We start from the raw sequence: 15150 nt of genomic DNA on the forward strand, positions 1-15150 counted from the left end.
CAGTAGCTATGTCATGCAACGCGCTCGAGAAAGAACGAGTGCAACAGAAGACAGGAATGGAACATTGTCGGTAGTGAAAGCAAAGCTACAGCAGCGTTTAGCTTGCTAGCTATGCGCTGTTTGGAGGATGTAAGGGTGTCAACATTTTAAATGGAGCAAGCTATGTTGTTAGCAATACCAGATTAAAATACTTTAATACGTGCGTGGGCTGAAGGACATGATGTTTCATATTTTTAAGAGCTAGCTAGTAGTTTAAAGGTGAGTAAATACCACTTCGTTTTTTGCAGGTAGTGTGCCGGACAATGATTTAAGGCTCTGTGCTAAATGATTGATAATTTCTATGGGTTGTTGAACTTGTTATTTAGTCAACTAGATTAGTATCAATGTGAAGAGACTGAAGTGGTGAGCTGTACTGGCTATGATAGACACTTTATCATGTTGACATAGATAACATTACATCACCGGGGAACCCCAAATGCGCATTCTCTGTTTTTATTCTCATGGTGATAATAAAGCGTGCAGTTTGAAAAACAATAACAGAAAAACTGTATCAGATAACTAAGGTTATTTCACCCGAGGTGTAATTACAGTTAATGCAGAGATTTTGACGTCTCCGATAGAGTGCGTTTATTCTGCAGTAGGGCGTAACGTCTGTTTCTATAGAGAAAAAAAAAGTTCATGAAATTTCTCTTCTTTCTGCTCACAACGTTCGTGTTTGTGCCGCTGAATGCCTGGAAACGTCGGGGAAGCGACTGATTTTCCTGGTTTTGACAGTAACGTTACTTAACTGCGACTACTGTGTGCTGAAGTGGACCTACAATAAATTATTACTACACAATACCCTATTTAATTTTATCTTAAATTACAATACCTGTGGGGGGAAATGCACATAAATAGTTTTCAGTATGAAAAGTAGTAATGTAATTACTAATATTAAGCTTTTACTCAGCTAATTACTTAAACCAAATCCACAGACGGGGCATATAGGTATTGTGAGCAATGACCAGCTCTCCCTTCTCTATCTTTATCTCTTGTACTGTATGTAATATAAAAAGGTGATCTGTCCTAACCCTAACAATAGTTTGACTCTATGCTGTGTCAGTGCGTCTGAGCATGTGTTCTTTCCTTTTCCGCTCAACTCTCATCAGACTGTTGAGGAGAGAACATGGACAAGATCCTGGAGGCTGTGATGATGTCACCTCATTCCAAGGTAGTGAAGCAGGGGATGGTGAGGCGGGTGGTCGAGTCGGCCCCGCAGCCCCTGGACAGTTCCCAGTGCAAGGCCATGTTCCACGTGTCCACCAAGCTCTTCCTGCTCGGGGAGTCCCAGTTCAAGCGGGACGCCGGCCGGGAGGTCCTGGAGGCCTTTGCCCGGCACCACCAACTGGAGTTCGAGGAGTTCTTCAACGTGAGGTTTGTCCTGAACCTCCTGCGAGACGGCTACCCCCCGCTGGGCAAGAGGAGCCCGCAGATCTTCCACTACCTCCAGGTGGGGCTGCGCTTTGTGTCGGATGCCCCGTCAGCGCCAGACCTCTTCCACCTCCTTCAGATTGAGGTGCTGCGCATCGTGTGCGAGAGGCCTGGGCCGGAGCTCTGTGAGCAGCTCGCCCGCCTGCTGGCCCGCTGTCCCCAGTGCGTCCCCAGCGGCAACCTGCAGACCGTCTTCTGCCAGCAGCTGATCCAGACCATACGCCTCTTCCAGTGCCAGAGCCAGCAGGACGATGACATTGTCACCTTCCTGGAGCGCGTCACCAAGACCAGCGGCATGCTGCAGACTGTCTGGAGGGCCAACGTAGCCACCATCCTGCCCTCCCTCAAGGAGCTCTTCATTGTCATCTCCACTCCTGGAGGTCTGTGGGACAGGCAGGCAAAGCCACCCGCCTCACGCCCGCAGTTTTGCATTGTCATATGTCCTCTTGTGTGTACATGTAGTCATTTAGATCAAATTATTAAAGGTTTGTTAGCAATGGAGGAAAGAGCGAAGAGGAAGAAGGGGGAAGCCTTGCACTGGGTAGGTTTGCCACTCATGTGAATGTCTGAAGGTTAGAATTTGTGATTTGCTGTTTGTAATGTTGTCTCCAGAAGGGGGCAGTGTACCTTCCAATGCCCTGGCCAGCGTGGTGCAATATGTGCCCTTGGAGCTGATGGAAGGAGCAGTGCGCAACCTCACCAACGACAAGAACATCTCTGACGCACAGATGCTGACAGCGATCTGCAGGTATGTTGGATGAACTGGAGAACCTGGCTGTGATATTGGTAACAGCAATATTTTCCCATCAGCCACAGATCAAAATGGCAGCCCCTTTTCAAAGGCTTCATCAGGTTATCCTGTTCAACTTGTCTGGCATTCTTCCATGAAAGCATACAAAATGAGCAGGAAGGTCTTGAGCTGCATTTGATGCATTTGATTCTATTCCCCACCATTTGGACATTTTTTTCATTCATTTTGAGATAAATGGTTTTGATAATGATTGATAATGAATGATATCAGTAGTGATGGTGATGATTGGGATGGAGGAAGGGGTCGAACACTATTGATGTGTACATTGCGTATTACTTTGCACTTTACAAAAATGGCTGTAAAACCTTGACAGTTGAATGAAAAGTTGAGAATTATACATTACATGTAGAAAGATGCCTCTGCAGTCTTATCAAATTCTTGCTTGTCACATTTTACATATTTTTCATGTTTTGAACAAAAGTGCTGTCAATTCCAAGGGGGGTATCCAAAAACATTCAAAGCCTTACCTTTCCAGGAAAAATTATGGGGTCTTCTCAAAGTCAAAATGGTAAAAAGTCACATGGTACAGGCACAGGGATAAATATTGTAAGTGATGCCGATATGGGGGTTATTATTTCACTTTACTCTATATGATTACACATCACAGTCCCCTTCATGAATGGGAATGCTTACTGACATGAAATAATTCAACTATGGTCATACTGTATTACACTTTTTAGAGGATGCTTAATGAGAACCAAAAAACTGCAGCTTTTAAACTGGCATTTAGTCATTTAGCAGATGCTGTTAATTAGTGACTTACAAAGTAAGAGTGCAAAGTAAATCTAATAAAGTGGCAGGAATAATTGAGTATACTGAGCACAACCTACCAGATCAGTCACAGCTTTTACACATTAGTATACCATAGTAATGAAGGACAACATTAACGCATTGTAGCTCAGTATATTACTAACCAGCACTAGAAAATAGTATGTAATACTCTCATGTGAGTTTTAATTAGTCACATGGGTTTGCAATAATATTGTATGGAACCTAATCTTTAAGTGACATTAAGAAAGCAATGCTCTGTTCTGTTGAAATTCAATTTTGGTCACCATAATTTTACCACTACCTTTGTTTGTGGTTCTGAAGATAAGTTACCAAAAATGGCTGCTTTGGCAAAATCAAAATGAACTCATTCTATAATTGTAAATGTTCTCATGCTTACTTGAATATTTTGTGGTGAAGTGTTAAAATGTCACATTGTCCAGTAATATTAACTTTCTCTTTCTCTGTCCTTATTGTGAATACTTCTCTTATTATTATTACAGAATGATAGACTGGCTGTCGTGGCCGTTCACCAAGAACACAGACAAGTGGGTGATAGCCTTGATGAAGGGCGTGGCTGTGGTGAAGAAGTGTGTGATCCTAATCGAAGTGACGCTGGCTAAGATTGAGGAGGTAAGTGTGCCCGCGTCCAGGGGAATGGATCTCTCAGCATCGTTCGGGATTGTGGTTCGTCTGGAAGTGATGGCTTGAGGTTTCATCACTGTCTTGCGATTCCTCCTCAGGTTTTTGCAAAGCTGTTCTACCCAATCGTGCGGGAGGGGGCGCTCTCTGTGCTGTCCTATTTGCTGCTCAGCTTCCAGCAGTCTCCCGAAGCGTTCCACCTGGTGGGTACACACCCTCAGTTCACTCAGGTGTTTCCTGCTGTAGCTTTAATGCTATCACAGCAGCCCTTACATTGCAAATGACAATGCAATTACAGTAAACCCTCCATAATAGTATATCTGATACTTGAATACTCTGTTATATTGCATAGAATTCACTTGGTACCCATTTTTTATCCTACTGATTTCAAATACTCCTAGTAGGTACTTTAGTTAATGTACTTTAATTAAATGCATAATGTCACAACATGTCCAAAAATATGCAATAGTCAGTAAACTGTGTAATGGAACAGATCCTGTCCTTAAATGATGAATATAAATGGTATCTTGTCTGATGTGAGAGCCTTTATTGTCTGAATATGCTTATTATTTCAAGCAGTGGTATTTTTACAACATACGCCCATTTAAAACCTAGATATTATGACTTTCTCTGGATGCTACGTGATAGGTAAATTGATGAATACTAGCACGATGATCCATTCGATCTCTGCTCAAGGCCTAATGTCAGACACTGTTCCCTCCACCTTGCCAAAGGGAAGACAAATAGATGTTCCCTAAGTGTAATGACGCTTGAAGTTCCCAGGGTTAGATGGTTGGGCTTTGGCTAAGGGTGCTCATCAGTCACTGCAGTAGTGTGTGGAGCAGCCGTAACCCTCGGTAACCTGCCAGTCGTCTCTGCCCCGTCCCCCCCTCCGCTAGCTCCTCCCCCAGATCCCCCCTCTGGTCTCCTGCCTGACGGCCGAGGAGTCAGACTCCGCCCGCCACTGTCTGCACCAGCTGGTGGAGCTCATCCACTGCCTCCTGATGCGCTTCACGGGCTTCCCAGACCTCTACCAGCCCGTCCTGGAGGTCATCAAGGTCAGCCGCTTAGATTTCATCATGCTCCATTCTAGACTTCATGTCTATTCAGGTGTTACTCCCTGCTACCATGTTGTTCAATCGAAAAACTTATATATACAGATATACATACATACATAAATATATATATATACACAGTGGGGAGAACAAGTATTTGATACACTGCCGATTTTGCAGGTTTTCCCACTTACAAAGCATGTAGAGGTCTGTAATTTTTATCATAGGTACTCTTCAACTGTGAGTGACGGAATCTAAAACAAAAATCCAGAAAATCACAGTGTATGATTTTTAAGTAATTAATTTGCATTCTCCCCACTGTATATATATATATATATATATATATATATATATATATATATATATATATGTGTGTGTGTGTGTGTGTGTGTATATACATGTATACATAGTAATAACACAGCTTATAAGATCTGGCCAGTTATACTAAAGAGCAAAACAGGAAGTTGATTTGTGGTTGAAAGTGCACAAACAGCCAATCCTGTGGCTTATTAATGGCCAGTGCTGAACTGGCCACTGAGAGCTGAAATCCCTGAGGCTGCACGTTTGCCGTGTCATCGCAGGACTTGCCGGTCCCGAGCGAGGAGCGGATGAAGCAGGTGCTGAGCCAGGGGACGTGGACTCCTCAGAGGGCGGACCAGGTGACCATGTGCCACAGGCTCACCCCGAAGTCGGAGACCGGGAAGACCGGACTGGTCAACTTGGGAAATACCTGCTACATGAACAGCGTCATCCAAGCCCTCTTCATGGCTTCAGAGTAAGCCCTCACAGCCCTCGTGTGCAGGGGAACATTAGGACAGTGTTAGACACACAACAGTGAGCAAACCGAAGTCTGTAAACGATCGCCGCTCCCAAGGTCAGCTGGACTGCCACAGGGCACGTTGGCAGTTACCCCCTGGACTCCCAAGTAGCAGACAACGATCTGCAATCACGCCACGGCGGGGGGGAATGTGGACACAATGAATGCCCCCCTGCCCACGTCAGTCAACTTAGAAACGGGGCACCCTGATTGACGGCTCCCCCCAGCCACTGTCAAGGATCTGGGGTTGCTAGGCTACCAATTCCAGTTGCTAGCTGCTTATTATGTTGGGCGTACAGAGTCGGAGGTGGCTGGCAGACGGAGTCTAGCCTCACTGAGAGCCTCCATTACACCTAATGACCTTCCCCAGGTCGCACGCACACGCGGTTCACCTGCTCTCGCTGCGAGTCAATAAAGTGATAAACTCCGCATTAATTACATGCAGCCCCAAGCTGCGGGTCAGGCCTGCTGCGAAATATTAATGTCACCATCAATGTGGAAGGTGCGAAGTACGAATAACAGCACGACCGGTTTAAAATGAAAAACGGCTGTGAAAAATTGAGGTTAGTGCACTGCGGCGCTTGTAAAAGTGGCAGATGTGAGATGTGAAATGTTCAGTAGGTAGAACATGTATCTGTTCTCTCTCTCTCTCTGGGTACCAGTGGGGGAACTCTCCCGCGGTAAAAAGCGAAACACAGAAACAAAAGGCCTGTCAAAAGTGCAGCTTTGGAATTGTCCTGAATAAATGAAACTGAACAATGGAGAGGGATGCCGCTTTACTGAAAGCCACCAATTAGATTTAGCTCTCAGCTGTTATTATATTTGTCTAGTACCCCTGGCAACGGTGCTCTTCTGCTCTTATGTAACAATCACCAGTGATGGAAGAGTGAGGCTTCGGGGAAACCCAAAACAGGGGGAGCTACTGCGTGCTTTGGCTGCTTCAATGGATCTGAGCCAACCAAAGTGATTTGCTGTGGAGGGTGAAGTGTTTTGATTGGTTCATGTCAGACAATGACATTTCATAAGAGCTCCGCCCATTTTGGATGCTTTATTTCTGCCAACACTTGAAATTAACCAATGGCCGTTGGATGTTGGATGTTCAGTAATATGCGCAGGCCGCTGACATGCAATTATTATTGTTCTGTCTCCCGAATCAGCTTTAGGCATGCAGTGATGGCTTTGAAAAACTGTGACCTTCTCCCACTCATGGGCAAACTGCAGAGGCTGTTTGCATTTCTGCAGCACAGTCAGGTGAGTTTGGGGGCCTTCCGTGCTCCTTTGAAACACGACTGTTTTATCATGTACCTCAAAACGCACCGCAAGACAACTCATATAATCATAAATCCAGTGTGTTATTTCTTAACCAGGTCTTGGGTATTTTCTAACAGGGTGACTGTTAGAAAATACAATCCAGGGAAAGTGCTCAGCTGGACATTCCAGTCTCTCCCCATATACATTTGAACTGTGGGGGCCGTTTACTGGGTGTGTGCGGCAGGCTCAGCTTTCCCCCGTGCGCTCATTTTCAAGAATGTATTCTCTAGATTCCAGAAAAAGCTATAAATTTCTTGTGAAATTAAACCGACAGTGAATGGTAATCGTAAACTACCTCGATTTTCCAAAAATACAACTCTGAGTGCCCTTCGAGACAAGGCAAAGTCAGCATCATCAATACGGCTTGTCAATACGAACAGAAAGCTCATGATGTAGTGCGGTATGACTGTGTGTATTCACTTTTCTTCTCTTTCCAGCGGCCAGCCATTTCTCCGGACAGCTTCTTGGCAGCATCCACCCCTTCTTGGTTCAACCCTGGCAGTCAGCAGGACTGCTCCGAGTACCTCAAATATCTGCTTGACAGGTAAGACAGGTCTGCTTGTGGTGATTGTAAAATTGATATCAGGTTCTGTTGTTCATAACCAGTGCATTATGGCTTGATTTTCTCTCGCGAGAGGACTCGTGTTTTTGCAGTCAGGCCTACCTCTGAGTGCCTTCTGGATGACACATTGTGAGAAACTTTACCATAAATTTGAACTGAATTATTGCCAATAAAATGTACTACCAAGTGCTTATAAGACACAAAGGTTTCTGAAAAATTGGTATTGGTTCACCTGTTGGTTAAGGTTAATGTGGGTTAATAAAGTTCTGTACAAATGTCAACAAGTATTTCAAAATTTGGTTTGATTTTTGGGCTGCCAGGTGTCTCAGTTTGCAAGGTGCTTGTCTTGACTGCATACTGAGCTCCACGGCCAAGATTTTATCATCAGCCAACAATGACCAGAAGCCACCAGTGGCAGAACAAATCAGCTTGGTCCTATCTGGGATAGGGGTGGGCAGGTCAGCCAGGGTTTCCTCATCTCACTGCTCTCAGGCACCCTGCAATTCATCAAGCGTCTACAAGTTGCTTGGATCATTATGTCAGTGGAGTAGTATCTGTCCTTCAATGAGTTCCCACCTCACTGTGCATTGTGGGACTTGTAGTGCAAAAAAATAGCCCATTTGCTCTGTGCAAATGAACCACAGGATTGCATTCATCTCTCTTCTTTTCTCCTGCACCAATGCAGATGGTGTGGTGGTGAGATAAGCTTTTACCCCTTTATGCAACCCTGTTTGGAACTGCCAGTTATGCATTAGGCTTAAGAAAAAAATTTAATAAGTTGGACATACCAAGCACACAGTACGGCCCTTCCACAAAGAAGCTTTATAAAGGTGTGCCTCGTCCAACCAGTTTCCCTGACTTTGATTCTCTCACAGAGCATTTAAAGCAAGAAAAGCAAACTGTTAGTTGGAGCCATTTTCCCCTCTTCCTCGCAGACTCCACGAGGAGGAGAAGAAGAGCGGGCAGAAATCACGGGGCCCATCAGAGGGCCAGGACAACGGCACCCTGATCAAGAGGATGTTCGGTGGAAAGATGGTGACGCGGATCCGCTGCCTGCGTTGTCAGAACATCTCCCAGAGGGAGGAGGACTTCACCGACCTGTCGCTGGCCCTCCCTCCGCCCAACCACCGCCAGGACGGGAGCTTCATCCTCAGCCCCTCCCCCGCTGTCGTGGAGGGAGTGAGGCTGTCCCTTCCCATGCCTGTCCGGCGCCAGGGCCGAAGTCCCTCCCCCCCAAGGCGACAGGAGCGTGACGTGAGAGTCATTCCCGTGGAGACGGTGGGCTCCGTCGACAGAGCAGACTCGCACGGCGCCAACGAGGCACCCAGCGACGAGGCACCCGCCGCCTGGGGGGAGCAGGCCCGGAGCCCAGACGTGTCCCTCTCTGTCCCCGACCTGATCAACTTCTTCCTGACCCCGGAAATGTTGACTGGTGACAATAAGTACCACTGCCAGAAGTGCTCCTCCCTCCAGAACGCCGAGAAGGTGGTGGAGGTGACCCGGGCACCCCACTACCTCGTTTTGACCATACTGAGGTTCTCCTTCAACCTGGCCACCATGAGGAGGAGGAAGATCCTGGACAACGTGTCCATCCCGCTCGTCCTGAAGATCCCCGTCCGCCTGCCCCAGCGGCGACCCGAGTTTGTGGGGGCGGGGGAGGCAGTGGGCGAGGCCGAGGGCAGCGCTTACGTCTCTGTGACCTACGACCTGGCCAGCGTGGTGGTGCACTCGGGGCTTTCTTCTGAGAGCGGCCACTACTATTGCTACGCCCGGGAGGGCGAGACCCCCACCGGGGACGACCCCGCCCGCACGCCCACTGCTGGCAGCCAGTGGTTCCTGTTCAACGACACGCGGGTGTCCTACTCCAGCTTCGAGGCGGTAAGCAACGTGACGGGCCACTTCCCCAAGGACACAGCGTACGTGATGCTGTACCAGCTGCGACCCACACAGCGAGCGGAGGTGGATGGACGGGGTGTGCCAGCCGCCGAGGCTCTGCGTGGCGAAGAGCCTCTCGACAAGGAGCTCATTGAGGCCATCACTAAAGATAACAAGCTGCACTTACAGGTACAGCCTCTTCCTCTCTTAGTGCTGTTGCTGGAGGCTGATATACGTGAGCAGCAGACATATTCATTAATATCCATTTTGTTTTGTGGCTTCCAGAAGTACACATCCATGTCACTAACCACAAATGTGTAGCGCAATATGTTAACCCAAAACTCAGAAGTTAATGTGTTGTACAGGTATGGTAGAAAGTCTTGTAAAATCATGTGAGATTTTTGGGTGTACATGCCCTTCTTTAGAGGAAAGGTCTGCAAAATTTGAACTAAAAGTGTGAGGTTTTAAACATATTTTACAAATTTTAAAGAATGACATATCAATAGTCGTATTTTAACTAGCATTAAACAAACAAAAAGATAGATTAAACAAGTTTATAGAAGATGTGAAACAGTAGCCTTTACCTGCTGCCAGTGGGCTAGTGCCACCAGAGACACAGAGATATTGACAGGTCCAGTCTCCCATTGACTGCAGTTCATTTTTGGGAGGGAACATGCAAGCTGGAAGTGGTTTGCTAATGGTCGAGATGCCTGCCTCTGGAGATCTCCACCCTCTCGTGTGCTCTTATTGCTACTTCCAGTCCTCTCTGTGGCTTTATGTGGGGTGGGAATGTTAGAGAAGGAGCTAATAAAATATGCATGTGCACTGACTTGTCAAATGACAAGGCAGAACATGTTTACATCGAGGTGTGCCCAATTTGTGATTGACAGCCAGAGGAGAGAGGGAAAAGCACTGGATAGCAACTGCCCAGCATTATCTAGTCAGACTGTTTTACTCTTAAACTGTCGTATTCTGTTGCATCCACTCAAAGAGCTGCCCTGTTACCAATACAGTTGGCAGAATCAGCCAAATTTAAATGCACATTTTATACTGGTTTGCATAAATTACGCAGTATGAGGTACCGCAGATAGGCATGGTGGACAATAGTATTTTAGAAACAGTATTTTAGAACTCACCAAATGCACACTAGTAGCTATAAGAAACACCTTGCGAATGCACCATAATACTGCAAGTCAACAGTTAGAACTCACATGTCTCCGTTTGCATACAGTATGTTGCCAATGTTGATAGTGACTTGTAAAGTGTGGATGCTCAAAAAACACATCCTCTGAGGCGAAAAAGAACGATCCCTCACACCTGAAAATGTTTTTCACGAAGCAATTGACAAGAAATTCCAGACTGGATATGACAGTGGCATGCCCCACACACCAGGGGGCGATGCACTGCAGTGTGGACGAGGGTCTGCCACATGCGGTGTTCTTCTTTTTCCCTGCAGGAACAGGAGAGGGGCGTGAGACACAGGGCAGCCCTCTCGCCCTCTGCTGCTGAACCCCCGGTGTGGCTGAAAGACCCCCGAGGCAGAGAACAGAGGCCGTACCTCACACCGTATGTCTCTCCGCTCCCCCCTCACATCACTCTGTGCACTTTCAATTCCAGGAACATATCTTTGACGTATTTAAGAAAAAATCTGCATATGTCTGCATATGTTCGAATATTCAGTTTTTGGCAGTTATTCAGAAAGTAATATATTTTAGAACAGGAAATTCAATACAAGGAGGGTGCCTAATATTCTTAAAAAATCTTCAGCGTAGATACTATTTTTAGTGCTTCGATGTATGCATGATTGAAAAACTATTACATTAGCGAAAAAGCAATAATGATGTCAACACGTGTGGTATGTACAATAAATGCAAGAGGACATGAGTTGGTATGGCTCTCAGCAGCCCGGAAAGAGAGAGAGAAGCCAGGAACAGGGAGTGCTGCCTGACACAAATATTCAAATACTCTCTTACAGGGGGCCAAGTATAGAGCGGGGGGTGGAGGGTGGCGTGCCAGCCTCTTGAACCCCCTCTCCCCACCCTTGGCGGAAGGAACCGGGACAGAGGACACCACAGGGAGCAGGACTGTGAACTGCTCAGAGTGCCTTTCCATAAGACTGATGTGTCAGGTGGTGGGTTATTATCTCAAACTGTTGTGCCTAGCTTACTACTGCATTTAAACATTAACTCGCCATGCTGTATACCTACGACTGTACTGTTGAACCGTTTATAAGAAAACACACTTGCTAGTTACATGGCTTGAGGCACTGTTATTTATTATAGACAGAAGCAGTCACCTGTATATTGTGGAAATTGCAGGTACAAAATAAACTGTAAGTGGAACTTGCTTGCTCTACTTGTCAACCAATCATTCCTCTATAAACTCTGTACAGGCAGGTGGCAACTGATATGCCGAAAACACCATACAAAATATTTATTCAGAATGTATTCAGAGAATATATTTTTATATATTGTAGTATATTGCAATGTCAATGTCAATTCGTGCCATTTTGGTATATTACAATATATTCATGCTTTCAGTTAATGCATTTTAAATGTATCTGCAATATATTCTTGGGCTGAACAACATATTTATCTATATATATTACAATATATTTCATTTTCATATGGGCTGTGACAGAAAGTTTATTTATCTCTCTAAGAAATGTACTCATATGTGGTTTTTGCCAGTCTATTTTAAATCCATTCAATGAAGTAGGAAAAGACATACAGCAGGTGGCTTCATGTGTAGTTTATTTACTGTCCACATTTTTGTCTAATATAATACAAGAATAACAACAAGAGCACATTGTATCCAAAGTGTACCATGTTTTACCGTTACCATGGCATTTTGCAATCTATTGCTTCACAAAACCGAGACATAGCATGTACAGTGGACTGTAGACATTTTTTTCTGTAGTTTTTAAATTTTCTATGAAGGCAAAAACACTTAATAAATTAATAAATTATTTCACTAGCTATCCACAACTGGATAACAATAAAAAAGCTTTACAGTAGTAAAAAGAAGGGTAATGAAGAACAGAATCGCTTTAAAGCGACTGAAAACGCATATGTCCTCTCTCTCATCGCACGTGTGGGACTGAGCCAATTCAATACGAAGCACATACTTCTCATTCGTATGCGAGTGTCATCTTCAGAAATCTCATTACACATCTGTCTCATTTCATGAAAAGGTGAACAGAAAACCAAACAAACAAACAAACAAAAACAGTCCATTTGAATCACGATTGAAAAGCCCAACTTCTCCTTCAGGGAATGTGTCAGTGCAACTGCTCTACAGACTCTGACCTTCCTGGAACAACGTAACACTCGAATACTATGGAAAGGTGCTGCACATGAAGCACTGGGGGTTCAGTAGTGGACACGAGGAAGATTCAAACATAGTTCCCGTCACCAAAGTGGTGTTTTGATGGTTTAACACACAACTGTCAGTGATTCTGTGGATTTGGAGATTGCTCAACGCAGTCCCCTCTGAAACGTAAGAGTAATGCACCGAGTAATGATAAGTTGCACTGGACACTAAGAAACAGTTCTCTGCCAAATTAAAAAGCAAGAAAAAAGAGTTCATATAAATTACATATAGTCAATGAACTGGACACAGTGTTCTTTAAGCAGTTTCATCCGTTTTCAGTTGCTCCATGGCACCTGCCATACCTCTATAAATATTTCAAATGATGCCTTTACCCCAAAAATATAGTCAAAGAAGCAAATACAGATGTCATGTAGCACATACACCAACCATTAAAATATAGTACAGCTTAATTTAATATAAGAACAGTTTGGTATTTGTCTCCCTATTTTTCAAATTGAATGATTAGTGGTTCCAGCCCACCAAGAAATTTTGGACCCAATTCACAAAAAATATTAGTGCATACCAAAGGAATTTAACCAAACTCTTATTGCTACTGTTTCCACCTTATTAAATGAACCAACTTAATAAGGATAAAAATGCACAATATTTCACCTGTTTTCATAATGCTGTGGTCTTTCATTCATGCACAGCACCTCCACAAATAATTTCTTCACCTTCTGTCAGAGCGCTGGAAACAGTCTTGTGTTTGTCCTTTGAACAAGATGGTCATTATGCCACGCTTTCCAGAAAAAGTGACTCTGACAGTTACACACTCCACCACATAACAGTGCAATATTGGAAAGCTAATTTGTCAACAGCACAGTTTTTCTGATACTTTTTTAGGCCAAAATATATCTGTACATTTGGAGTTGATTATAATGGCACTGCATATTTTAATGAAAGAGTTCTAGTTTACTGCATATTTATTCTGTGAATCATTATCAGCTATGAAAATAGCAAAAAATGACTTGCCTGTAAACATTTATTGTTAAATGTTAAAAATTAAAATTAAAAGGTAACTTCACCAAAATAAAATTTAATAGGTTGCTCATTACCAATACTGAAATATACATTTGTTTTAATAACCCTGAACACAAGCTAATTTGAAAAGATTTTTTTGGTCTCATGACCTGATGTGTTTACTGCTAATACAAGACCCAAAATGCATTGTACCGCCACTCTTTCTCTCTGCTGATCGTAGTCAATTTCATTTCCAAATTGTGTTGTTCTCAATCATTCTTCAAAGACATGATTTTGACCATCTGAAGTCATAAATACAGACTCCAGCCATTTATCTGTTTTAGATTTTGTCCTCTGTCTGTATGGTAGGATAGACTGCATCTTGCTGTGTGTAATTTGTACTTCCATTCCAAATATGAGTTGACTTGAGTTAACAGGCAGACATTGTGCGATTAGCTTCACAGTAGATTCTGGGGACAGACAGGAACTCAGCTACGAAGTGCACTCAGGTTAATATTTCAATAAAACATTTCAATAAAAAATAAATGTTTTAAATATTTCAGGAAAGCTGTCTGCACATGCTTTGAAGTTCACGTGGAGATCAAAAAACAAAAGATTTGTTGCAGAGTTATAAGTCAAATGTCCGTTCATTGTTCATGGGGGAATGTCACATGCGGTCATCGTGAATGAACGTGAATGAGACTTTGGAGGGAAATGAATATTTTCTCACTGTGAAACCAGCTCTTTCAGTGTACATACCCGTATAACTGCAAAGTAAGGAACAACATGTTCAGTTTGAGGTTTTTGGTGAATTTACCCTTTTGAATGTTCATATCTCATACCTCTGACATTGAATAGCCCTGACCCAGGAGGAAATGTAACACTTTGGAAAGAAGCTTACTTTGAATTCAAAATTGATGAAACCTTAACCAGTAATACAGGCCCTGCTTTGATTTGGTACATGATTTGCCTCAAATACTTTTCTAAACAGGGTGTTGTCTACAGCAACTAGCCTTGTAATAGCTATGTTTGTGTGGATGTGTAAATCATATCATTCATAAATGTACACACAAAACTGATAATCATAAAAGTGCTTTTCAGTTACTGTAAACAAAAAAACTGACAACAAAATGTTGAATAATTAAAATCCTTAAATGAAATTTTCAGTACTTGTGACATGTCTTTGGACTGAAACAACATGACAACAACATACTTTAAAAAAGTAGAAAAAATTGCGGCCTGTTAGAAAAAGGTACTGTGTTAGATGTCCCCACCCCCCTATCATGTGATTGGTTTCAACCAATAGGTTTGGAGAATGTGATCACTTATCCTTGCCAGTGACGTCCACAATTTCATGGATCCACTGACCCCTTTTTATTCATTCCTCCCATGACGATGTATTATTTTTATTTTAGTTCACCAGCCAGTAACTAAATGTGTGAGCAGTTTTCCCATCACAACACAGTATCCTTTTCACAGTCACAAAATCAACACATCAGTATGGGTA

At 43.8% G+C, this 15150-nt stretch overlaps 1 protein-coding gene across 1 annotated transcript; it reads left to right on the top strand.

Moving 5' to 3' along the window:
• Window positions 1-57: 57 nt before the first annotated feature.
• On the top strand, window positions 58-11388 carry LOC118775293 (ubiquitin carboxyl-terminal hydrolase 35-like). Its single transcript, XM_036525130.1, has 12 exons — window positions 58-258; window positions 1149-1850; window positions 2083-2218; window positions 3553-3682; window positions 3793-3894; window positions 4591-4749; window positions 5328-5521; window positions 6721-6814; window positions 7312-7418; window positions 8372-9500; window positions 10768-10877; window positions 11287-11388. Exons 2-12 carry the CDS (start codon window positions 1166-1168, stop codon window positions 11333-11335), a joined length of 2895 nt encoding a protein of 964 aa, XP_036381023.1. The 5' UTR covers window positions 58-258; window positions 1149-1165; the 3' UTR covers window positions 11336-11388.
• The last annotated feature ends 3762 nt before the right edge of the window (window positions 11389-15150 follow it).

The sequence above is a fragment of the Megalops cyprinoides genome, chromosome 3 (assembly GCF_013368585.1).
Source record: "Megalops cyprinoides isolate fMegCyp1 chromosome 3, fMegCyp1.pri, whole genome shotgun sequence".
In the NCBI taxonomy this organism is placed as follows: domain Eukaryota; kingdom Metazoa; phylum Chordata; class Actinopteri; order Elopiformes; family Megalopidae; genus Megalops; species Megalops cyprinoides.

Excerpts from the sequence above, each read along its gene's own strand:
- LOC118775293 (XM_036525130.1), top strand. The coding sequence starts at position 1,166 with ATGGACAAGATCCTGGAGGCTGTGATGATGTCACCTCATTCCAAGGTA. Across the intron at positions 5,522-6,720 it reads GCCCTCTTCATGGCTTCAGA|CTTTAGGCATGCAGTGATGG; the intron begins GTAAGCCCTCAC and ends CTCCCGAATCAG. Across the intron at positions 7,419-8,371 it reads CTCAAATATCTGCTTGACAG|ACTCCACGAGGAGGAGAAGA; the intron begins GTAAGACAGGTC and ends TCTTCCTCGCAG.